Source organism: Hylobates moloch, unplaced genomic scaffold, assembly GCF_009828535.3.
Source record: "Hylobates moloch isolate HMO894 unplaced genomic scaffold, HMol_V3 SCAFFOLD_10, whole genome shotgun sequence".
In the NCBI taxonomy this organism is placed as follows: Eukaryota; Metazoa; Chordata; class Mammalia; order Primates; family Hylobatidae; genus Hylobates; species Hylobates moloch.
The window spans coordinates 2886010-2913102 of record NW_026652285.1 but is presented as its reverse complement, the minus strand read 5'-3'; the positions used below and the strand labels follow the sequence as shown (position 1 = coordinate 2913102).

At 38.5% G+C, this 27093-nt stretch overlaps 1 protein-coding gene across 1 annotated transcript in view; it reads right to left on the bottom strand.

Moving 5' to 3' along the window:
• Positions 1-27093, bottom strand: part of ANKFN1 (ankyrin repeat and fibronectin type III domain containing 1) — a 354546-nt gene that overhangs the window by 115601 nt on the left and 211852 nt on the right. The window contains exons 6-7 of the mRNA XM_058445882.1: positions 16309-16503; positions 14445-14558 (exon numbers count right to left, since the gene is read on the bottom strand). Of these exons, the coding sequence (XP_058301865.1) occupies positions 14445-14558; positions 16309-16503 (309 nt within the window). The remainder of the gene's footprint in view (positions 1-14444; positions 14559-16308; positions 16504-27093) is intronic.

The following is a 27093-nucleotide window of genomic DNA, read 5'->3' as shown; positions in this document are numbered from 1 at the left end:
TCCCACTCTGTGTCTTTGGGAGGCTGACCCCTATGGACTGCATCACCCAGGGCCCCTGGCCCTCGGGCTGCTAGTTGGGTACAGCCAGTGCCTCCGTCTGGCTGTAGTTGTGTCTTTTCACACAACAGCGTCTGATTGGTGCTCCTCTCACCCCACCTTTTACCGGACTCCTTTTCAAGTGTAGGGGTGATAAGAGTGGCCCAATGTTGTTAGTCCCTAAGTGCTTTAAAATCTCTTGTCCTTTCATGAACCCTGGTCACCTCTCTGTAAATAATCCCTTCATTAAAATTTCTTCAAAATTCAAGATGAGCGTGGCTTCCGTTTTCCACTGGAACCCTAGCTGATATAAGGAGCCTACATTATTTTTATAATTGGAAAAATTGTATTAAAACAACACAAAGGGACACCTTCTACCCCCCACCTCCCCAAGGGAAGTACTCTTCAGGGACTGGAGAGGCCCCTCAGCTTCCAGACTTGAGGGTGATTATTTTTGTTTCAGTTTGAGCCTTCTCATGAAATTAGGCTTCAGGCTACAACACCTATTTCTTAGAAAAACACACTTTCTCCTGGAGAGAAATTCTAGAAAGCAGTCGCGGGCTATTGACAAACTATAATGCTGCAAAGGGATCTGGCCAAAAATGATTCAAGAGAAAAATCTCTGCGGGGAGAAGGTGACCTAGAAAGCGGCTCATCATCTGCAGTGCCAGCTGCGTGTCCAGTTGGGTAGTCACAGACATAGTTCTGCTTGAGTCTGTGTGTGCCTTGAGTGGAGACCTGCTTCTGTGGCCATTGGAAACTCACCAGCCCCTGAGGCGTATGGGCTCAGCAACTGCCAGGCTCCCAGGGGAGAAGTGATGCCATTTGTTCAGTCCAGGGGTGGGGATGGTGGGGATGGTGGTAGCTGGGGGGCAGGGGAAACTTGGCACGTCACTATGCACTGCTCCACTGTTAAATCTCCACTGGCAGGCTGACTTTTCCCCAGGAGCAAGTGTGGAGAGGAATCTCACAGTTGCATGGCAATAAAGAGCTGCCTGGTGGGCCTCCATGTCTGCCAAGAGGCTTCATGGCTCCAGAGTTCGGAGGGGTGTGCGACAGGGAAGAGGGAGGAATAAGCTGCTCTACTAAGTTGGTGACATAATCACCTTTGCAGAAACTTTCCAGTGGCAAGTGTGTTGAAGACAGTGAGCTGGGAGGAGCCACCATAGTGTAAGATGAAACTGAAGACAAGGGGCAGGGGTCTGAGAAGAGAGCTGTGAACCACAGTACTTACAAAAGAAAAGGATTTGAGGTGAGGCTCACTGAAGGAAGGGTGTTAGACAAAGTCAGTTAAAAAGTCTCGCCTCAACACTTTGATCAATCACAGGCTTTATTTTCTTTACACTGCAAAGTGAATTCTTATGTTGGTGAACTTTGTTTTCACCACTAACATCCAAGCCCCATAAACAAGGGGACTGTGTTTAGTCTGTTCATTGTTGCATACTCAGAGCCTTGTGCACTACCTGATACATCATGAACACTTAGCATTTGTTGACTGGTAAAGGAATGGATGCCTAAATATTCATAAATTCCTGCACTGCTTGGCTAGGAACTCCACTATTACGGCAGGAACTGTGCTGATATTATTTACTGCTGCATCTGTGGTGACTAGAAAAATGCCTGGCACATAGTAGGAACTTCAGCGGTGCTTGTTGAATGATGGGTGAATGAATGAGTGAATGAATGAGTAAATGACATCTTAACTATATGCTCCCTACGGGGAGAAATCATGTATAATACATCTTCACTGTGCCCACATTACCTAGCTGAAGGTTTTTTGAATAACAAACAAATAATACCTATTCTTATGTTTTCCTTTTGCTTTTACACAGAATTTTTGCTTTCATAGTTGTTTCTTTTCAAGAGTTTAGTTCAGCTCAACAACTAGCCAGGTACTGTGCACTGACAGTTAATAAGGTGTAATTTTTTTTGCCCTCAAGTTATCCATAGAGACAGGCATGCAAATAAATGTCATGTTGTCTAATGTGTTCAGTGAAAATAGTGTTTGTAGGCCACTGAAGTGTTACAGAGGATGTAAGTGGCTGCTTCTGTATGGGTGGGAGGTGGGGGCCAGTGAGGGCTTTGTTTTGAAGGATGACTAGGGGTTTATTGGGCAGAGAAGAGGTTTGGAGGAAGGAAAGAACATGTCTAAAGAATGAGAAATTTCCCTGGGACTCTTCCCTGCAGTGATGTTAGGTAGGAAGAGTTTTAGATGGATTCCTCAGAGGTATTGTAGCCAAATGGCCAAAGACTCAGTTCTGTTGGTATCAGAGCCACTCAGGCCACAGGACTGAAGGTTTTGTTTAACTGTGGGCCTTACACTTAAGAGAAAGAGTCACTATACCATATGAAGGCCAATGAAAGGAACAGGGGATATTTTATAGCCTGGAACAAAATGACCTAAGGCAGGAAAAAGAGGAAGGTGATAGCAATTTTCAAATATTAGAAGAGCTGCTATTCAGACTTCCTGGGTGCTCTTGGAGGTCACAGCTAAAATCAGTGGAAAGTTATCAGGGAGCTTTTGCATATGACAGGAGCTGGCACAATGCAAGGCATATCATAGATAAACAGTAAATATTGAGAAAGTTTTCTGAAATATGGCTCCTCTAACTTCTGATGCTATTCCTGATTCCACAATCTGGAGTAAAAGGATTGGCAGATGGTCCTGAGATTGAGAAAGCCAGATAGACCCTGAGCCTGCTTATTGGCCAGACTGTAAATCATCTCAACAGTTGTTTATTTATTTTTGGTTGGTTCTGAATTTTTTCCATACCGTGTGAAATATTTGGAGAAGGTTAGGAGTTTCTGTAGTGTGTTTGCTGTGCCCACGGTGTGTTTATTTTATCTGTGACTCAGCCCACCTGATTTTAAAATGAAGGACACAAGCCAGAAAGGTTAGAAACTCCTATTCAACAATGGAAAACGCTGCCGTACTGGGAGGTGCATCCCTTGTGTGTAGAGCTATTCACTCCAAGGCTGGAGATGCCCTCTAAGGGACCTGTGGGGGTAGAGCAGAAGATGGGAGATAGGGCTAAATGACTGGCTTGCCATCATGAACAGGATACCTCCTTAGGCTTTAGGTGATTCAGAGACCAATTCATGCATTTGTTTGTTAATTCAGAGACATTTTATCACCCAGGATTTGCTGGTGGTTACTGCATGGGCCCTTGCGTAACAATGCGCGGGTTCAACTCCCTGCTCAGCCCCTACTTATTATGGGACCTTGCACAAATTTCTTAACCTCCTTGTATCTCAGTTTTCTCAACCATGAATTAGAGGCAATCATGCCTCCTAAAGATACGCTGTGAGAATTAAGTCAATTCATGTATATAAAGTCGTAAGAACATGGCTTGGCATGTAGGAACCACTTAGTATGTATTATTATTACTCCATAAAATGTAAGCTCCACAGAGATGGGGATTTTTGTCTGTTTGTTTATGGTTACATCCCCACTGCCTAGAATACAGTCTGACACATAATAGCTGTCACTAAATTGTTAATGAATAAATATATTAATTAATTGAGTACCCATTGTATATATGGGTACGTCCTATGCTAGGAATACAGGAATGAACAAAACATTCTGGCTTACATGAGACTTACAGTCTGGTGGGAGGGATAGATATTAAAAACTTGACCGTATGTTCTCAGCCTAGATGAACATTAGCATCACTTAGTAGCTCTTAAAAACTATGTATTCTGGGCCAGGTGCAGTGGCTCATACCTGTAATCTCAGCACTTTGGGAGGCCGAGGCAGGCAGATCACGAGGTCAGGAGTTCAAGACCAGCCTGGCCAAGATGGTGAAACCCCGTCTCTATTAAAAATACAAAAAATTAGCTGGGCATGGTGGCACGCGCCTGTAATCCCAGCTACTCTGGAGGCTGAGGCAGAGAATTGCTTAAACCTGGAGGGGCGGAGCTTACAGTGAGCCGAGATCATGCCACTGCACTCTAGCCTGGATGACAGAACAAGACTCTGTCTCAAAAAAAAAAAAAAAAAAAAACACACACACACACACACACACACACACACACATATGTATTTTCTTGGGCCTTCACCCTGCAAAGACTCAGATTTGATTGATCTTAGAAGGGATCCCCAGTAATTCTAACCTGCAGTTTGGTTTGAGAATTCCTGGTCTAAATATTCCAAAGGTTCCATGAAACATTTTCCCGATGAAACATCCAGTGATGGTAAAATTAAATTTGGGAAATATTTTATTATATATATTAGATGTGAAAGACTCTAAGAAGTTCTATAATAAAGAAATCTGTTTAAACTTAAAGATATAAATAAATAAACTTAAATATATAAACAAATAGATGCTTGCAGCTGTAAATATTACTTTGAAGAAAAGGTGGGGGGCATAATAGCACTTATGATAGGCCTGGTCTATAGTAAATACTTAGAAAATGCTTCTCTGAAGACATTTATGTGGCCAACGAACATATGAAAAAAGCTCATCATTGTTGGTCATTAGAGAAATGCAAATCAAAACCACAATGAGATACCATCTCATGCCAGTTAGAATGGCAATTATTAAAAAGTCAGGAAACAACAGATGGTGGTGAGGATGTGGAGAAACAGGAACGCTTTTACACTGTTGGTGGGAGTATAAACTAGTTCAACCTTTGTGGAAGACAGTGTGGCAATTCCTCAAGGATCTAGAACCATAAATACTATTTGACCCAGCAATCCCATTACTGGGTATATACCCAAAAGATTATAAATCATTCTACTATAAAGACACATGCACAAGTATGTTTACTATAGAACTATTTACAATAGGAAAGACTTGGAACCAACCCAAATGCCCATCAATGATAGACTGGATAAAGAATATGTGGCACATATACACCATGGAATACTATGCAGCCATAAAAAAGAATGAGATCATGTCCTTTTCAGGGACATAGATGAAGCTGGAAGCCATCATTCTCAGCAAACTATCACAGGAACAGAAAACCAAACACCACATGTTCTCACTCATAAGTGGGAGTTGAACAATTCGAACACATGGACACAGGGAGGGGAACATCACACACTGGGGTCTGTCAGGGGGTGGGGGGCAAGGGGAGGGAGAGCAATAGGACAAATACATAATGCATCTGGGGCTTAAAACCTAGATGATGGGCTGATAGGTGCAGCAAACCACCATGGCACACGTATATCTATGTAACAAACCTGCATGTTCTACACATGTACTCTAGAACTTAAAGTAAAATTTAAAAAAATTAAAAAAAAAAGAAAATGCTTCTCTGAAGAAATGTCTTTTAAAAGACACCTGAACAATCAGTGGGCAAGTGAGTGGGAGAGGCAATGTACTCAGCACAGGGACCATCATGTACAAAGGTCCTGTGGTGGGGGAACTGATTCAAGAGCAAAAAGAAGTCCAATGCTTGTGTAATGTAGCCGATGTGGAAGAGAAATGAAAATGACACAGTTTCTGCCTTCAAGGAACTCATATCTCAGGAAAAAACTCACATATTCCAAAAACTTCTTATTACTCCATGGGTCTATAACTTTCCAAATATTACAGGAAGAAGAAGAAATCAGTGTCAGAAATAATCCTTCACCAACTGACATAAAACCTCAGTTTTATGTTTGTCTCTAGTTAACTTACACAATTTTCTGAAATACCAGATACACTTCCACAAGTGTTGGCTTAAGCTAATGTTAGTCTGAGGTCATGTTTACTGAGCACACAGCCAGATAAGAAGGAGAAGTGACTTGGAACTTGAATCAAGAGGCCAAACCAACACACATGCCTACCTATTCCTTTTCTCTCTAAAACCTTTAAAAGGTAAACAAGGTATTTTAAAATGCATCCATTAGCTAGAAAACAAGAAAGGGAGCTACACACAAGCTCTTCTCTCTCCCTCATCTACTCTTGGCAACCACTAATCTGTTTCCTATTTCTATTGTCATTTTTAAAGTGTTACATAAATGGAATTGTGTAGCATGTAGACTTCTGGGATTGCCTTTTTTACTTAGTAGGATACTCAGAAGATTCATCCAGATTGTTGTATGTATAAATAGTTTGGTTTTTTAATTGCTGAGTAGTAGTCCATGGTATGGATATACCACAGTTTAACCAATCACCAATTTAAGGACATCTGGATTATTTACAATTTGGCAATTATTTACAATTTGGCTAGGCATAAAGTTGCTATAATCATTTGTGTACAAGTTTCTTTATAAATGTAAACTTTCATTTTTCTGGGATAAATACCAAGTGGTAGGATGTACAGTAGTTGCATGTTTAGTTTTTTTTTTTTTTTTTTGAAATTGCCAAACGGTTTTCCAGAATGGGTGTACCATTTTACATTCCCACAAACAATGTATGAGCAACCTAGTTTCTCCAAATCCTTGCCAGCATTTGCTATTGTCACTATATTAAAACTCTTTGTTACTGTGATAGGCATGTAGTGATAGTTCATTGTAGTTTTAATTTGCATTTCCCTAATGGCAACCCTAATGAGTTATTACTATGCAGTGGAACAGGAGTAAAGAATATGCTGAGAGGGAAAATAGATACTACTCTTGGGGAAATAAGTAATACTCTGAAAGGAACATTTGAAAGGAAATGAGAATATGTTGATTGTAAATAATGTAGAAGAGAAAAATGGTAATTAGAGATATGAAGAAGATACATGGAAAAGGAAATATAATAATAGTACACTACTTGACTTTGCAATATCAAAAATGTACACACTTACAATGTATAAATAGTTGGCAATTAAAAATAGAAATATAGCTATGTTGAGAGAATAAGGGAGTGCAGAGGAGTGCAGTATTATGAGAGTTAAATGCTTTTCTTTTGTAGCTATAATTGCAGATATTGATAAATCAAGAAATAGCTGACTGGGTGCAGTGACTCATGCCTGTAATCTCAGCACTTTGGGAGGCCAAGGTGGGTGGATCACTAGAGGTCAGAAGTTTGAGACCAGCCTGGCCAACATGGTGAAACCCTGTCTCATTAGCTGGGCGGTGGTTGTGTGCACCTATAGTCTCAGTTACTCGGGAGGTTGAGGCATGAGAATCAGTTGAACCCAGAAGGTAGAGGCTGCAGTGATGCAGTGAGCCAAGATCATGACACTGAACTCCAGCCTGGGTGACAGAGCAAGACTCCGTCTCAAAAAAAAAGAAAGAAGGAAAAAGAAAAAAGAAGGAAGTAGCCATAGAAGCTTATTCATTAGAGAGGTCACTGCTAGAACTAAAAAAAGTTAAAAGTGGCTGACTATGAGAAGAAGAGAGTAGGAAGAATGAAGTAAACCACTACCTATTTTTCATTATAAGCTTTTCAGTACAAATTAAAAAAAAATCCCCTATATCACTTTGGACAAAACAATTAAATGTGTATACAAAAAAAGACAGACTCTTAGATTGAGTATATAAGTTAACTGTGTACCCTTTACAAGAGACAAATGCATTGCAAATGTCCTAGGAAGGAGAACAACAGGGACAGAAAAGACAGCAGGCAATGGAAACATAGAGGAAGCAATGTGAACTACAACTGAAATAGAAATCAAGTCAAACTGCATAAAACAAGACAAATCAAGCAGCTTTTCCAGAGATCAAAGACCAAAGGGACAAATATTTTAAGGAAAAACCAGGGTACTTAAACAACACACACACACATTCATATTTTATAACCTAATGGAGTTTACACACACTTTTCAAATATCACATATGGCACATATACAACTGATTCAGTAGTTAGCCACAAGTAAGAATGTTAAATTCCCAAAAGGACTGTAGTCCATATTTTTGGACTTCTAACATATGATATGTGCACAATAAAATTAGACATTAACAATAAAAATACACCAAATAAAATCTGGCCACTTGGAAATTTAAAGTGATTCCTTGAATAACTCTTAGATTAACATGGAAGTGAAACAAATTACAAATTGTTTACAAACAAGTGATAGTTACAACACCACATTTTAAACTTTTTGGATATGGACAAAACAGTACTCAGGGGAACATTTATAGCCTTAAACCCATGGATTAGAAAACAAGAAAAATAAAGGAACAAGTAAATTAAGTTTCAAATAAAAGAAAAGCAAAACTAGTAAGGAAACGATAAAGGAAACCCATAGAAAGTAGCAGGAATTAATAAAATAGAAAATAAGCAAAAAGTAGATTTTATGAATCAAAAAGCTCTTCAAACAAACCAACAAAATAGTCAGATGTTCAACAATTATAAAAGAAAAGGCACAAAAGCACAAACTTTTGAAATATTAAAGGGGCTATAATCACAGTGATTTAAACATTATGTTCAACAACACTGTATCAATAATCGTAATCCAGATGAAAATGATGATTTTCTAGGAAAAATATAGTAAAATCACGACACAATTTAACATATCTTTCTTAAACAAAATAAAGCAAAAACACTTCTTACTAAGCTGGTAAGAAAATAAGACTTCTTTAATCTGATAAAGTGTATCCACCAGAAACCTACAGTAGATGTCATACTTAATGGTAAAATATCAGATGAATTTTGATAAAAGCAGATAAGAGAGACAGCAACTCTCACAGCTACTATTCACAATATAGTGGGAACTGAATTCACATTGATTCTTGTCAAACAAGTGAGACCAGAAAAAGAAAAAAAATTAGAAAGTTAGAGACAAATGCATCGTTCTTAAAGACAATATGCAAAAAAAAAAAAAAAAAAAAAAACTGAGATGCAAGATAATCTACTGATAAAAAGCTATTACTAAGAGATTTTAGTAAAGCAGCCAATTAAAGTTTTTCTTAATTAGCGGTACGCTTCTACTGTCCTGCAACTAAATGCCCTGAAAAGAGAGTTCATTCATAACAGCCACAAAAACTGTAAAATATAGCTAGCATGAAACTCAATAGGAAGTATAGAATATCTATATAAAGAAAATAATTAGACTGTTCTGAATACATACAATTCAGCCTGATTAGGAAGACAGATCATGGATGAGATTCTCCCCAAATTAATTTAGGAATACGATGTAAATCCAACAAATAAGATTTTTAAAAGTGAACTTGACAGGCCAATTCTAAAATTCATTTGTAAGAGACAATGTGCATGAATAACAAAGACATTTTGAAAAAGATTTTAATGGGGAGGAACTTGCCTTACCAGATGTTAAAATATACTGTAAAATTATGGTATTTATGATAGTAACACAGGTATATGTGTTACTGATATGTATATATGATAGTAACACAGATCAATGGGACAGTGTGTGAATCCACAAACAGTCCCTTCTGCTTCTAGTTAACAATACTAGAAAAATATTCTCTAGATAAAAGAGAGACACATATAAGGATTGTAACATTATATAGCAGAAAAAATTAAAACGACCAACATCCATCAATAGGAGAATGATGATACCTCTTTCTGTGGAATAGGAATACTATACAACTGTAAGAGGAGTCAAACACATTTACATAGATTTGTAATTTATACTGTTGAACGGTAAAAATATCACTGAGTTGAAAAACATCCAGTTGTAGGATTAGAAAAACAATGTAATATTTGTATTAGAGCACACAAACAAAACTATAAATCTTTGTACATATTCACATGCATATACGTATCAAAAAAGAATGTGTAAGGACATACATCGAACTCACTATAGAGTTTGAGGTATGAATACGATTGGAAGAAGGGTGAAGGACTTTGACCTTTTTTGTTTTTTTCTTGAGACCGAGTCTCGCTCTGTCGCCCAGGCTGGAGTGCAGTAGTGGTGCGATCTCAGCTCACTGCAAGCTCCGCCTCCCAGGTTCACGCCTTTGGCCTGCCTCAGCACACCCCCCAAGCCCCCTCCCCGAGAGTAGCTGGGACTGCAGGCCCCCGCCACCACACCCGGCCAATTTTTTGTATTTTTTAGTACAGACGGGGTTTCACCGTGTTAGCCAGGATGGTCTGGATCTCCTGACCTCGTAATCCACCCGCCTCGGCCTCCCAAAGTGCTGGGATTACACTCGTGAGCCACCGTGCCTGGCCTGACCTTTTATATGTATATATATATATACATATATATGTATTCCTATACAATATGGTTTGAGGATTAAAATTTTGTTAAATGATGAAAATACTGAAAAGCTATTCTTGACAATATACATTATTGGAGAAAGGTTTTAAGGTGGTTTACAAAATGGTTGGAGAATAAATTGGCCGGATCCTGACAACTCAGCAACTAGTGAATGAAAGTAGGATGAGTAAGGATGTAGAAGTCTTAGCAGCTCAGAAGAAGTGACTTTTGCGCAGTGTTGCCTTTCATTTTTCATCCTCTCACCCCCACCAGACTTGTGATTTTTCCTCATCATACATTTAGTCACTAACCCCACTTTCATGTTTTCACCCCAACACAAAAAATGTTAATCCACTAAGTTTCACGTCCTCTGGACATAACATTTCCTGCTCCTCCTCATTGCTCTCATCTGCAAACCTTTGGCCTCCTCGCCACCTCTCTTTCCCCAAACAGGCTAAAGAAATTTATAAATACTTTTGCTTCATGGAATTGTATCACTTCAACCTGGTAATGAAGGTAGCTACCTCACACCTATGATCAGATTAGTCCTTCAATTAATTAAACATAAAAATAATTATATTATTTAATGGAATGTATTTTTCTTGATAGATAAATATCCACCCAACTACAAGGTGTAGGAGGAAAAAACAGAAAGGGTAAAAAGAATGTAAATTACAGAGCAAAGGGCACCATGCTCTGTGAGGTCAGAGTTTTCTGCAGTCTTGTAGAAAAGATAGTCCAAGTCATCAGGTTATGATCAAGTTCACATTATTATTATTATAAATGATCGACCCTGAAGGTTTTAATGTCCCAGTGGTAGACTCTCCTTCCTACAAGCTGAAATGCCCTCATACACCTCCCTAGAATTTTTTGGCTGCTTCTCCTGAGAAAGAAACTGAAGATGGTCGTTGGCAGAGATATGGGCCTGGTCTCTGCAGAAGCAGATACACTATGAGCTCCTGAAAGGCCCTGGCAGTTTCTGCAAGGAGAGATGCTTTTTAATTTTAAAAAATGTCATCAAATGACGAGCAGTTAAACAATTTGCTATTACAAGTCTTTGTAGGGAGGAACTAGGGTGGTGGTTTCTAATCTGTTAGGGAATGAGGTAGGAAAAGACATGGGCAAGGATACCACTCAGAACCCGGGTACTGCACTCAGGCAATGCAGCAACTACTGCAGCATATTGTAATTAGCAAACCCCAAGGTGTGGCCACTTCGAAGCCCAATTAAGAAAAAAAAAAAAAAACAAACTCGAAAATGTTTCATCTTGTGGATGGAATAGAGGTATTGTACTGCACCTCTTTCAGGATGCCTTCCTAACCGTCCCCCAACCCTGCAAGGAGCAGTAAAATCACTTTTGCAAATGTTTTCTGTCTCAGGCCTGCAGAGAAATGACATAATCCGCAAATGAGAGGTTCAGGCAGGTGACCCAAGGCAGTAAGGAGAAAATGTGGAACAAACTTCTGGCAATTGTCCAAAGCATCAAAGCATCTGAAATAACTGTAGGTTTTCCTCTGTCAGCCATAAAAATGGGTGAGATGAGACCAAAAGATGCAAGCCTCCTTTGAATCCAAAGAGAAAACACCGAGAAACAGAGAGTAGCTCTCCTAGCCCCGTTATACTGCATTCAGGGGGAAGTTCAGAAAAAATCATGTGGGTCTCACTGAAAACTGTTTCCTAGGTTTGATGTGGAAATTGATGCCTTTAATCTCCAACTTGTGATGGCAGTTGGCCTGGTGCATGCCCCCATGGTGTGAAGAAAACTTAAAAAGGGATGCTTTTAAAAAGATGTCTACATATCAACAAACTCTTATAAAACAATATGTTGATGGGTTGAGTGTAAACAAATGAGAAACAGAAGGATTTAGATTTCCTTTCAAATACACCCTAGCTTAAGCATGAAGGAGGAAAACATTGAGTTGTCAAAATAGGCTTGAGGTTTTGCTGAACCCAGAAATTCTGGAGAATAGTCTGAGATGTTTTTGCCAAACCCTAAATACTGCAGGGGTAAGCTTTCCCTCTAACCAATTAGATAATTGCCATTTCATTCTGTAGATTTCTCAATTGTTTCTTCTTTTTCTTTTCTTTCTTTCTTTTTTGCAAACAAAATAATTACGCTAATATTTTCATAATTAAATAATTACTTCAACCCCTGAATTAAAAACTGCACTGCTGTTCCTGTGGATACAGTAGGCTGCCAGCTGTTTTAAATAACCCTTGAGAACGGTCAGGTTAAGGACTCAATTTATGACCTTATAAATTAACACAAGGAAACCTACTCCATAATGCAACAGACAATTCTATTTATAATGCTTAATTAATCCCCTCCAGTCTCTAACAGAACCCACTTGTGACCTTTCATTTCAACCTCACCCAAATGCAAGTCTCCTGAGATGAGAAGTGTTAATATGTGAATGCGGATAGAATTTGCCGGCATTATGGGCAAGTATTAAATTGCTGACAGTCTGGACCGGTTGGTTCCTGATAGCTCACTCATCAAAGTAAGAAGGAAATGTCAAGGTGGGCAGCACTGATGAAACTCTTCACTGAAATCCTGAGCTGGAGAGAGGCAGAAAGAAAAGAAAATGTCCATATCTAACATTGCAACATTGCCCACAAACGCTTGCTCTGAATTTGTCTTGGCAGATGAGACAACCAACAGAAGGTATCAGAGTTGTTTCAAAGGATGGCTGTGGGGGGCCATCCTGGGTGGTTTCATTTATCTGCTATCCTTAGTACCCTAAGGCTGCCTTCTCTTAGACTGATACAGAAAATCCAGGGATAATCAATTCAATGCTGTCTTATCTAAGGTATTACAAACACAGTGGCGTTATCTGGAAAATTCTAAGTACCCGAGAAAGCTGCAGGGTGTGGGCAGAGTAAAGTTTGCAGAGACATATGAAGTTCCCCCGAGGGACAGGCCTGAGAATGAGAAAGGAAGGCATGTGCACTACTTGAACATGTTTGTGGGCAGAGAGAGCCATAGTGACCTGAATGCAAAGGAAGTCCACACTGTAGCCTGGAACCTTGGTATATGTGTGGAGAGCTTTATCAGCGTTTAGGGCTGTTCAGTGTAATTCCATATGTCCTTACGAATCCAGAAAATAGCTTTCCTTTTTTGTTCCTCGTATTCAAGAGTCAGCATAACGTGACGATTCTGTCTCTGTTGTAAGCATTTAGGCAAATTCCTTAACTTCTCATTGCCTCTGTTTTTCCATCTGCAAAGTTGGAATCATAACCATACCTGTCTCATGAGATCATTGTGAGGATTAAATAGAGTTAAAACTTTAAACGGCTTTAAATGGTGCCTGGTGCATAGTAGGTGCTATGTAAGCATTAGCTGTTGTCATCACAGTACCTCTGCAGTACCTTTTTCCTCTGGGCTTTCCCTTTCTTTTCCCAATGCCGCCATTGTAGCTAGGTCAGGCTATCATGACCTCCTTCTTGAATAGGTTGATAATTCATTTCTTTATTCTAAATCTCTATTTCTCTCGATAAATCATACACAGTATTACCACTCCAATCTTTCAAAAGTCTACCTCTGATCCTGTCCCCACCTTATTCAATGGCTCTGCTGAATTCATCACATGAAGTCTAAACTTCCTAGCCTTAATTTCAAGCCTCATTCTGTCCTTATCTGTTGATCATAGTTTCATTCTTTAATCTTAACATCCTACTATACCTTCTCATGACCCTATGCTCATTCGGAGCCATGCTATTTTCTGTTCCCTCTACTTGTTCCCTTAGTTTGCTCTACCAAGGTATGTTCTTGGTTTTATACCTGTGTTCACTGTCCTTTCCATTTGGAATTGACTTTCCCCCCAATATCTTCCAGTACAAAGCCTATTTATCCTTCATAGCCAGGCCTGAATGCCACCTCTACCCTAGGGAACCCTCACCGATCCCACCATTTTATCTTCCCTTTGCTCTTTCCTGACCTCCAATGTACTTTATCTATATTTTTGAAAAACCTCAACCCTGTTACCTGGCTTTAGTTATTGTTTTTTTTAACCCCTACTTGGTATATTCCATATCACAACCCCTCAGATCCTTGGATCAAGTCTGATTCCTCAGTGTTTCCTACTCAGACCTGTCCGCAGGCCTATGCTATGCATAGAGCAAGTCCTCTGCAAAGATGAACGAAACGCTAATTGAGGGACTTGAAATGACAGCCTGGTCTTGTGGTTCTTCCTTTCTGTAACATTCTCAGTCACTTGATTGTTCCTTTACATGAGCGCCTATGGAAATATTTCAACTCCAAAAGTCAATGGGATAAAAACATTCCTATCAGTAGGAAAAACAAACACACAAAATGCACAACTGATTCTCAAACAGCAGATGCTTTTTTAAGAAGGAGTGATGAAAAAATGTCTTGGGTCCAGTACCTTTATACCTGGTTACTACAGCTGCATTGACGCTAAGAGGCTCTTGGAAGCTGACAGTGAGTGATGTGCTGCTGGTTACCATGAGGCAGACATTGGTTGGCATCTCAGGGGCTCCTGGGACAGAAGGAAAAACACAAGGATCTTAACACAGCAAATCCTTTTCAAACAGCGTTCCTACCTCTTCAAAGCATACCCTGAAATAAACACTATGGAAACACTTGTTTGTAGAGCCTAATAGCTTTTGCTTTTGAACATTTTCATTAGACGTCTCAATGGCTTTTATTTGTTGCCATTGGGGTCTTATTTGAGCATTAGAACATTTTCTGAAAAGGTAAATAATACCAGTTAAGCCTTCCTGCAAACACGATAGGAAATAGGGCTGGATCAATGAAGAGAAGGGCAGGAAGTGATAGCAGGATCCTATATTGTCGGTGGACACCCTTACGTTTTATAAAGTACATTGTTTCACTGGAGCCTTTTTGCAGCCCTGCTAGGTAGAAAGGGCAAGTAATAGCACACTCACTTTTGGTATGAGGAAACTGCAGCCCCAAGTGGCCAAATTCCTTGTTCAAGAACACAGTGAAGACAAACAGCCAGGATGAAAGCCCCTGGCTTCAGTTGCCTACTTCTGCGCTCTTTCCAGTATTGACAGAATTCTAACTCACCTTGCTCTCAGGCTTTCTCCTATTACAAATGAGCAGTATTTTCTGAGAAAAAAATTTATGGCTGGATGTCGTGTCCACTAACCTCAGGTTTTAAAGGACTCCTGATGGCTTTTGGTATTGCTTTAACATGTAGAAGGTGTTTTATAATTTAGCAAATTACAAAAATTGGCATCAAGTCTGAAAATATGTCTGTTTCTAGCATTAAGCTGTCCTAAATGAGGCACAATAGCAAATGCATTTATTAAAGCAAGTGCTGAATCTCTTTAAACAAACCCATGCACCAGCCTGGCTGGAGAATGTTGATGTTGAAAGCAAACTTTCATTAATGTTGCTAAGTTATTTGCTCCAAGAGAAAGGATTAGGCCTAGATTTGGTACTTAGTGTACTTAAGAAAACATCATCACTGTCTTTGGTCTTTGTCCACATCACAACTAAGTTTCCTGCAGCAGAGGCAGAGACCTTTCAAACTAATGAACTTTCCCTTATATTTAAAATTTCCAGCCTAATTTTTTTGTTGTTGTTTAGATAAGATCTCCTTCTAGAATGAGAGTTTAATATTTCACAAGTGTTTGAATTTTATATTTTGTTTTTATATCAGGAGCTACACTCAGCATTACTTTCCAGTGCTAATGAGTATTATCCAAAAAGAAGGCTTTTCTTAAGCTAACAAAAAGAATTGGTAAAGAAAATGGAAGTGCAGACAAAAGCATAATTCTTGAGTTGATTGTTCTTTTCGGTTGCCTGTGTTAACTGAAGTTCAGTTTATAGCTCTATATAAAAAATGCAGTAGAGAGTTGAAAACAACTTAGACTTGAGCTTGAAGCAGAAACTGGACAAACAGGCAAACAAATATTTTTCCACCTCTCTATCCCAAAATATAGCCATCTAGGGCATCACACCATCCAGATCATTAGGCATTAGGGCATAGCGGGTGGAAAGTGCTAGATGAGTGTGACATGGTGGAGAGAGGCCAGAGGCATGAAGCCTCATGGCTGTGGTCAGAGCACCCATCAGGAGCCAGAAACTCAAGCAAGACAAAAGACCCTTTGACAGCCTCTCAGCGCCCTTGCTCCACACAGGCTGACAACGGCCATCCATGACCCTGCAGAGCTGAAAAAAAAAATCCGTAAAAGAAGACCTGGCTGTCTCAAACTGAAGCTCAGTCTAGTGAAATGTAGACGTTTTCTGCTTATACTCACTGGCATGCTCAAAGCCTGTTTTCATGCGTCTGTAGAGCCGATACCTCCACTCCCAAGCTTTCAGCTGTTTCTCTTTCTCTGTGTTGTCCAGAGTGAATCCTTCATTCTCCACCTGGGCAGACAGTTCACTCACCCTCTCCTGGGCTTCCTGGACCAGTGTGTTGAGGTGCATTGCTCGGCTTTCCAGGCTGACAACTAAAGGGAAAGAAATGGGATTACTTCTCCTTCTTTCTGGGGAAATGCTGCTTCATTGGAAGGATATATCCCAGAGTCTACTATGATTTGAAAAAAAAAAAAAAAGAAATGACTGGGAAAAGTGGGATCTGTGTTTGTTATCAAGTATCTTATTATGATAAGGTCTAATTAGTGATACTTACAATCAGATTAAGTGGTAAATTCATCACATTAATATATTCCCATTGCTCTCCAGCCCTGCTGTAACACACGCCTCAATTAGCTGCTTAACTCAGCTAATTAGAATTCCACCATCAAGTACCCAAGAGGACCACTTCTCATCCAGAGAGTACACATTTGTTGCCATGACCTCTAGAAGGACAAACATGTAGGGGCAAAACTCCGTATGGCCAGGAAGACCCTAGGAAAAGTTATCCGTGAGGCAAGTTGCATTCTGATGAAGTTTGGTTTTGTTTTTGGTAGAACCTGATTCAGATTTTCTGCCTTTAACACATTCTTCCCAGCTTATAGACATTTTTGTATGTATATCTTAGAGGCATAATTTTATTATTATTAATCAATGTATTTCTTGCTTACAAAGAGTTCCACTACTGCTGCCACAGTTGTGCTAGTGAGTTCTGATGACTGGCTGACTTGAATGTGATCAGAAATTGATCTTTGATTGTGATATAATGGTAGGAATGATCTCCAGAGATATCAATGCTCAAGAGGAAAAGTTATATAAGCCCCTCTTGCTGAGAAAGGTTGTAGAGCTTGCTATTTCTATTTTACCCAATATGTGATAGTCTTCATTTGATTTACATCAGATTGTTTAGCCATCCTGCTCTTGTGTTCATGTCAATGAATGGGAAGGAACATACGTTTCCCTTTCTTGTGCTGAGCAGTGAGGCTGCCTCTTATGATCTCCTCATGGCTGTTATGCATATGAGGGCCTTGGTCACTTCAGAGCCCCTCCTGGTTAAGTGATAAAAGATAGCCTCAGCACGGGAATATGGTAGGGGATCACAGAACAGTCAAGTAAACCGGAATAAAGTCCTGCAGATCTGTTGCTGAAATGTGTTTGACACTCCCTGTGACCAAAACAATATATTTCTCCCTGGTGGGTGGGAAAGAAATCCAACAATTTCATTCTTCTAATTAAGGGGTAAAATATTGTGAAGATAACTCAAGTGAAAATTTGTTGGGTGTATTTTGAAATGGAAATTAGGTGGTTATATATTCATATTCTCTGTGTTCATAGGCATGTTTGCATTAATTACAGGAAATGAATACTAATTTATTATTGCCTCTGTGCACCATCAGTCTAAATTTATTTACAGATGAGGTCAATGAAAAAATTAGTTGAGTCTTTTTTCTTTTTCTTTCTTTTTTCTTTCTTTTTAAAGTTGCTGTTTAGAACACTCAGGACTGTGTTTTGCTGCAGATTTGTCATGGTTAATGAATGTTGCCGTAGCAGTCAATCATGTACTCTAAATACTGTCACACTTTTTTTTAAAAGCCTCAGTCATGAGCCATGACAGAAAAATAAACAAATAAATATAAAGCTAAAAAACTCTTTCACTGAGCAGCTACACTATGCAGAATCCCTGGGGAAGGCTAAAGGAGGCCAGAATAAATGATAATATAAGTGCTGTGGATGTAGGGAAGCAATGATGGGGTATGAACGCAGAGGTTCTGGAGAAAAAAAATACACATACACACACACGGGCGCACACTCCAGTGGAAAAATTGGCAATATTAGTAGCCTCAAGGTGCAATTTCCTGGAGCAGTGAGATTGACAAGTCAGTACTAAATGCTGTTAATTTAACTAACTTCAGATTAATGGTAGAGTCTGCTATGACTGAAGCCCTCAAACACAGTCTCATTATAGCCTTGCTGGGAAGGTCCTAAATATAGGCATTGACAGTTTAAAACAAATTCGTATACATTTGTGTATTTTTAGACATAGGTTAGGCGTCAGAGTTTGTGTCACAGTTTTCAGGTTGATTAATTGACCCAGTAACTGCACTCTCTACCCACTCCCCCCTCCTTCTTCCACTCCAAATTATAGAGAAAATGGGGGAATTGTCCTTGTTAAGTTATCCAGTGAGCTTTTTATTGTATGCCTGATGTTTGAATTGCATGCATGCGTCAACACTTGGGTGATAGACACATGATTTATAAAAATAAATTTTTCTAATACTATGAAATCCCCCCTATTAATTTTTATATCCACAACAGTTATTACTGGTGTGAATTCCAGGTGGCATTTCAGATGGACAGCTTCTCTTGAGCTATGCTTGCCTCCTTCTGACAATTTTTCTGCTTTCCCTAGAACCACACATTTTGTTTCTGCATTTTCCCTTTCCTTCTAGGCTTTAGATGCAATTTGAGTTATAACGGTAAAGGAATTCCACCTCTTCAAGATAATGCATTTTGCCTCTTCAGAGACTAAAGACAGAATTTTATAGCTGCGTGAGCTCTGCAAGATTATTTAGATCCCAGTGCACCTCAAACTGGGATATCTAAACTCTAACGTAATATGGTGGTGATGGTGGGTGAAGTAGGGGGTGCAATGATCATCTCTAAAAACACTATGAATGAATATGTCTTCTTGGAGCATCAAATTTTACATGCAGATTTTGATTAAGCATATTATTTAGAAATTAAATAGGTCTATTATGGAGAAGAATGGAATGTGTTTTCAAAAATTAAAGATTTTGAAAAAAGGGAAACTTTGTAAAACTCTATCCCCTTTTTCCAGGTTAAGACCACAGGTGCCCTTGAGACTATCATTTGCATCTGTTGTTAAAAGTAATTGCATGGACAATTCAGAGAAGCACTGACTGAGCCACTGGTTTCCAACCATTTCAGCAAGCAAATCTTTATTTATTTTTTCCAGTGGATTTTTTTAATAGCTTAATAAAACACCCTCTTTTGAAAGATTTTTTTTGTCTACCAAACCAGCTGACTTATAAAGTGATCATGTTTCTCCCTATTATTAATGACCTATATAACCATCAATAGAAGCATCTGTTCAGAATGAGATAATCAACCTAACAAACTGGGTTAATATATTTTAAGCAGAAGCAAGTAAATATGACAATTATATTAGACTGTGTAGTTTATCTTGAGTAATGGTGTGACAGTTAGGCTTTTTGAAAGCTCGAAAATTGTTCTGGGAATCCCATTTCTATTTTTGCCACCCTGGAATGGGGGCATTTTTTTTTTTACAATTGAGAAATCATATTTAATAAATCATTGTCAATTTTTATAATGTTTCAAGCCCATTCTTTGTTGATAGCCTCCACATTTATATGGTCAAGTCATTGTTGCTGTGCTTCTTATCTATGACATTATTTTTATATCCCTTCATTTGTGGATCTTAAGATGTTGCAGAAGGTTCATTCCTGTACCCCAATACAGACTCACTTCCTTTAGCTGCCTTTTCTAGCACCAATGTGCTTTAAAAAAACAAGTGCAAACAACAAGCAGTGACAGTGGCCAATTCCTCGGATGTCCAGATTAATAACTGTAGCATGCTAAAGAAAGGTCTGTGTAAATAGCTGGAGATGGTGTATGGTCCAGAGTCTAGCATAAATGTATTTCCTTTCTGAGCATTCCCTCCATTCCCCTAACCCGAATACATGCATTAGAATGTAGCAAAACCCTTTGGAAACTTCTCTTAGCCAACTGCAAACTTACCTGTTGCCACAAGTGCAAAGGGGTAGGATGTGAAACGGTATATCACAAAGCTCTTTAGCCACTTCAGTTGGCGACAGAACGCAAAAGGAAAAAATTCCTACATATACACATCAGTCTGTCTCCACTTTTTGTAAAACTGGAATAAAATGGGAAAGTGCCACCTTTATTAATCCTAATTGAATTTTAAATGTCCTTTTGACACAACAAGGTATATACATGACACAGCTACACAACTTTTTTCAACTGGACAACAAGTGTCAAAACCCTGTGGGTATATAGGGTAAAATAAGATTGGTCAGGAAAAGAGAATTGTTCCTATAACTGGTAATCTGACACAATGTCCTACTGCCATTAAAAAAAAAAGGTCTATTTTCAGCTGGGCGTGGTGGCTCCCGCCTGTAATCCCAGCACTTTGGGAGGCTGAGGCGGGTGGATCACCTGAGGTTGGGAGTTTGAGACCAGCCTGACCAATATGGTGAAACCCTGTCTCTACTAAAAATACAAAAATTAGCCTTGCACGGTGGCTGGCACCTATAGTCCCAGCTACACGGGACGCTGAGGCAGGAGAATTGCTTGAACCTGGGAGGTGGAGGTTGCAGTGAGCCAAGATCGCGCCACTGCACTCCAGCCTGGGAGACAGAGCGAGACTCCGTCTCAAAAAAGTCCATTTTCAGTTTATTCAAGTTTGTTTTCATGGTGTTTTATATCTGTTGATATAATTTGTATATGCTGATCTTCATCAAAAGTTTCATTCTCTGGATCAGAGCCAGTGATGTCAGAATATCTATAATGATCAGGCTCATTGTCACTAACATCTGGTGTTACAGAAGTGTAACTACTAGCCTCTGGATTTGATGGCAGAATGGGGCTATTTTCAGCTTCCTTATTTTAAAGATGAAGAAATTGAGACCCAGGGAGATGGGATGACTTATTCATGATCTTCATCTAAACCTTAAAGAACTGAGTGGATTTTCTCTAAACCAAATAGAATACAAATCAACCTATTATTTATATATTACGATTTCCTGATTGTTATCTATTTGATATGAAATTGGTGAACTCAGTTCGGCTGGTTGGTTTGATTTAGAAAATAGAAAGGCTATGTCTGTTTTATCATTCCTGCCCATCCACTTCTCTTTTTCTTGGATTCATTCCCCTTTCACTTCCACCCACAGGACACTTTTCCCTGGAGGCCATACTCCTGATCTCTTTGCAAGGTCTGGTCTTTTCTCTCATTGCAGTTGGTTCCTTCTCCAGCCAAGCAGCTATCCCTCTGAGCAGCCATGCCAGCACAATGGAGGGTCTGTGACTGTGTGGTAAGCAGTCCGGCAGGAGCAAGACCACTCAGTGGCTCCTGAAACAGGCTCTGTGCTATTGTGGTGTTTAATTATCAGCAGCATTTCTACCTCCCAGTGCTTCTGAGTGGGCATTTGTTATAAGACCTACGCAGCTAATTAACTACGGGATGGGGTGGGGGGCGGGGCAGGAACTTTGTGTTCGAGGAATACAATTAGAGTTACTGTTTAAATCCCAAGATAAATAATGATCAGGGACTGAAGCGATTTTCTTCACCATTAGAATCTAACCTATGGATTGCTACTTACAGCTTCTTAATTTTGCCCTTGCCTGCAATTGCTAAATTTGGGCCTTGTTGATAATTGCTTAAAGCTTGAAAATACAATAAGTGTAAAGTGTAAACTAATTTTAATTTTTAATTAAGGATTTTAGGGAACAATTTATTTCGCTTGCTTGAAAAAGACGGACACATTTGTCTATCACTAATGATGTGACATTTTTCAATTTAGTAACAGCTTTTCTGTTATTATGGATATGTTCCTCTTTTTTAATGATGAGAAAATGAGGCACTAAGACAATCATTTAATCTCAGAGTTAGAAGGATACCTTACAACTAACCTCAGATACCTCTCCTTTAGTACCCTTGGTCCTGTACAATTTCCTACATGAGGGGAACTCACTGTTTACTGAGATGACCTTGTCCATTTTCATACAACTCCGAATTTTAAAGTTTCCTTACCCCGAAGTGAAATCTGCTTTCCTATTACAGTCATGTCTCACTTACTGACAGGGGTATGTTCTGAGAAATGCATCGTTAGGCAATTTCATTGTTGTGCAAACATTACAGAGTGTACTTACACAGATCTAGCAGGTATAGCCTACCACATAGCCAGACTATATTGTATAGCCTATTGCTCCTAGGCTACACACCTGTACAGCATCTTGCTGTACTGACTACCATAGGCAGCTATAACACAATAGTATTTGTAAATCTAAATCTATCACAACATAGAAAAAAGTACACTAAAAATACTAAAAATATGTCATAAAGGATAAAACATGGTAGAGCTATACAGGGCATTTACCCTGAATGGCGCTTACGGGACTAGAGGTTGCTCTGGGTGAGTGGTGAGTGAATGTGAGGACGTAGGACATTACTGGCACTACCGTAGACTTCATAAACACTATGCCATTAAGCTACACTAACTGTATAAAAAATTCTTTCTTCAATAATAGATTAGCATAGATGGACGGCTTCTCTTGAGCTACGCTTGGCTCCTTCTGACAATTTTTCTGCTTTCCCTAGAGGCACACATTTTGTAACTCTTTGCTTTATAAACTTTTTAAAACTTTTTGGGTCTTCTGTAATAACAACTTACAACACAAACAAACAGTACCGCCGTACAAAAATATTTTCTTTATATCCTGATCCTATAAGCTTTTTAAAAATTAAAAAACAATTTTAAACTGTTTTTGTTAAAAATCAAGACACAAACACACACGCTAGCCTATGCCTCTGCCTAGGGTCAACATTATTAATATCACGGTCTTCCACCTCAACATCTTATCCCACTGGAAGTTCTTAAGGGGCAGTAACACGCACAGAGCTGTCATCTTTTATGGTAAAAATGCCTTCTTCTAGAGAACCTCCTGAAGGACCTGAGGCTTGTTTACAGTTAACCATTTTTTAAAATAATTAGAAGGAGTGCACTCTAAATTAATGATAACAAATATAGTAAATATATAAAACAGTAACATTGTAGTTTAGTGTCATTATCAAGTAGTGTGTCCTGTACACAATTGTATGTGCCATACTTTTATATGATTGGCAGCACAGTAGGTTTGTTTAAGCCAGAATCACAATGAACATGTGAATCATGCATTGCACTGTGATGTTATGACAGCTAAAACATCATTAGGCAATAGGAATTTTTTAGCTCCCTTATAATTTTATGGGACCACCTTCATATACGTAGCTTACCGTTGACTGAAATGTTATGCACATGTGATTGTATTTCCAAACTGCAAGCAATGTAATAAAAGGGCTTTGGGGTCCTATAGATCAAGTGCTGCCCTTACATATGGGTGATCCTAACTAGTTACTCTGCTATATTGAGCCCAAGTTTCTCATTTGTAAAACTGGCATTATGATAGCACTTGTCTTATAACTTGTAACAAATTAATGATAATCTTTACATAGAAGACTCTCTTAGTGGAGGTTTGCTTATTATTGTTTGCTTATTATTATTATTACATCCATTGATCTTATATTTTTAGAAGCACACAAAATAAATCAAAATACTTGTTTTATAAAATAACTCCATGTTCTTCCATCAAAAACCCCTCTTGCCCCGAATAAAATTTTTCCATCCTAGCTACTGTTCAGAAATATACACTAGTAAGTGATATCAATTTCAACCCTATCTGTTATTTCAAGGCAGAAAACAAGGTCACTTAGATTTGACCACTGCATTGTAACGAATATACTCTGGGCAGTTAATAAAATTTATTTTTGCTGATTATAAGCGACAACCTTCTAACAACTTCACCACTGACTTGTTTTAAAGTAGGAATGACAAAGTAATGTAGGGGAATTCTAAAAATTAAATATTTTTAATTCAAAAACTCTTATACCAGAGAAACACAAAACATAGTTCCAATGTACCCATCTCAAGATTCAGGACACAAGACTCATTTTGGCTTCACTTAGGTCTCAAGCTCTTATTACATTTTCAGATGTTCCCAAGGACATTGAGATGTGGTTCCAAAAAGGTTTTAGAGATCTGGAGATTAAATGTTTCATTTTAATTACTGTGAAACTTTCTTCTCCTACCACTTATTACACCCAGACATGGGGCTCTGAAGTGTTCTCTGCAACTTTCCAGCAGAATGTTGACTCACAAAGTCCTTATATAACTTAGATTGTAACTGGTGATTTCTTAAGAAGCCAGAACAAGTGACACAGAAAGGAATTTTTGGGACTCATCAAACTCAAAGGGTTTGAAAACGGACATCTTCTCTAAAAGCACAACATGCAAGACACTTGAGTGGATTATTTAGGAAATTCAAAGGAGATTGCCCCATGACATCATAGGAGGTTTAAGTAATGAAACAAGATAACTGTGTCTTCTGCCAATATTTTCAGTGCTGTTCATAGACATATAGTGGGAGCCACATCATTTAAAATTTCCTAGTAATGACAATAAAAACGCAAAAAGAAATAGGTGAAATTAATTTTAATAATATATTTTACTTGATATACCCAAAATGCTACCATTTCAACATGTAATCAATATAAAATTTATTAATTTTACATTTTATGTTATTTTTGATACTAAGACTTTGAAATCAATGTAATTTTACATTTAGAACACTTATTCATTTGCACTAGACACATTTCTTTTTAAAATTTTTTTTTTATAAATTGATAATAATGCCATATGTATTTATGGCATACAAAGTAATGTTACGATTTGTGAATACAATGTGGAATAGTTAAATCAAGCTAACTAGATGTATTCATCACCTCAAATATATATCTTTTTTTGTGGTGAGAACATTTGGAATTTACTCTTTTACCAATTTTGAAATGTACAATACATTGTTATTAACTATATTCATGACATAGTGCAATAAATTTAATAAGACCAATTGTTTCTCCTGTCTAACTGAGATTTTGTACACTTTGACTATCATCTCCCCATTGTCCCCAACCCCCTGACTCTGTAACCACCGTTCCACTTTCTGCTTCTATGAGTTCAATCGTTTTAGAGTCCACAAGACTCTAAATAAGTGAGAACATGAGATATTTCTTTCTGTGCATGGCTTGTTTCATTTAGCAGAACGTTCTCCAGTTCCATCAATTTTGTCACAAATGACAACATTTCCTTATTTTTTAAAGGCTGAATAGTATTCAATTTTGTATATATATATATAATATATAACATTTTAAAAATCCACTCATCTGTTAATTGATACTTAGGTTAATTTCATAACTTAGCTATTGTGAATAGTGCTGCAGTGAACATGGAAGTGCAGACATCTCTTTGACAAACTGATTTCAAATCTTTTGGGTAAATACCCAGAAGTAGGATGACCAGGTCATATAGTAATTCTATGTTTAGTTTTTTGAGGAACCTCCACTCAGTTTTCGTAATGGCTGTGCTAATTTACATCCCCACTAACAGTGTACAAGCGTTTCCTTTTCTCCACATCCTCACCGACACTTATCTTTCATCTTTTTGATAATAGCCAGTCCGACAGGTGTTAGATGATATCTCATTTCTCATTGTGATCTTAATTTGCATTTTCCTGAAGATTAGAGGTACTGATCATTTTTTTCCATATATCTGTTGGTCATTTGTATGTCTTCTTTTAAGAAACCCTATTCAGGTTCCTTGCTTATTTTTATTTTTTTTTAATTTTTGAGATGATGGAGTCTCGCTCTGTCTCCAGGCTGTAGTGCTGTGGCGCGATCTCGGCCCACTGCAACCTGTGCCTCCTTATTCAAGAGATTCTCCTGCCTCAGCCTCCCGAGTAGCTGGGATTACAGTAGCTGGGATTACAGGCGCCTGCCACCATGCCCAGCTAATTTTTGTATTTTTAGTAGCGACACTGTTTCACCATGTTGGCCAGGATGGTCTCGGTCTCCTGACCTCGTGATCCTCCTGCCTCGGCCTCCCAAAGTGCTAGGAGTACAGGTGTGAGCCACTGCACCTGGCCACCTATTTTTAAATTGGTTTATTTGTTTTCTTCCTGTTGAACTGAATTCCTTACATTTTTTGGACATTAACCCCTTACTGGATGTACGGGTTGCAAATATTTTCTCCCAATACACAGGTTGTCTCTTAACACTGTTGTTTCCTTTGCTGTGAAAAAGCTTCTTAGTTTGTTTTAATCCCATTTGCCTACTTTTGCTTTTGCTATCTGTGCTTTCTGGCTTATATGCAAAAAATCATTGCCTGGACTAATGTCATGTAGTTTCTCCCCTATATTTTCTTCTAGTAGTTTTACAGTTTCTGGTTTTATGTTTATGTCCTCACTCCATTTTGAGTTGGTTTTTGTATATGGTATGATATAAGGGTCCAATTTCATTCTTCTGCATGTGGATATCCAGTTTTCCCAACACCATATATTGAAGAGACTATTCTCTTTCCATTGTATGTTTTTGGTACCTTTGTTGAAAATCAATTTACCGTCCATTCATGGTTTCATTTCTGGGCTCTCTATTCTGTTCCATTGGTCAATGGAATAGCTATATTTCAAATCTATATGGCTAGTGGATTCTGTGTTGGACAGTGTAGTTTTAGAACATAAAAATTATACATATTTTAAAAAGTGCTTCTATTGGGAAGTGTTTTGGAATACAAACTGTATAACTAATGGGTAAAATATTTAAATTCTTTACCAGAAACTCTTGGGTCATTTTATTTTGTTTTTGAGAGTTATGTTAGCTAACAATTTTTAGAAATCAATTACAATTGGCCAGGTAATGTGATAAATGTTTTAATGGTATTATTCCACTTAATTCTCAATAATCTTATATGGGCAAAAAGGTAGCCAGCTTCCAGGAGGGCCTGCAGTGACCTATGTCTGCTTGTATTCACACC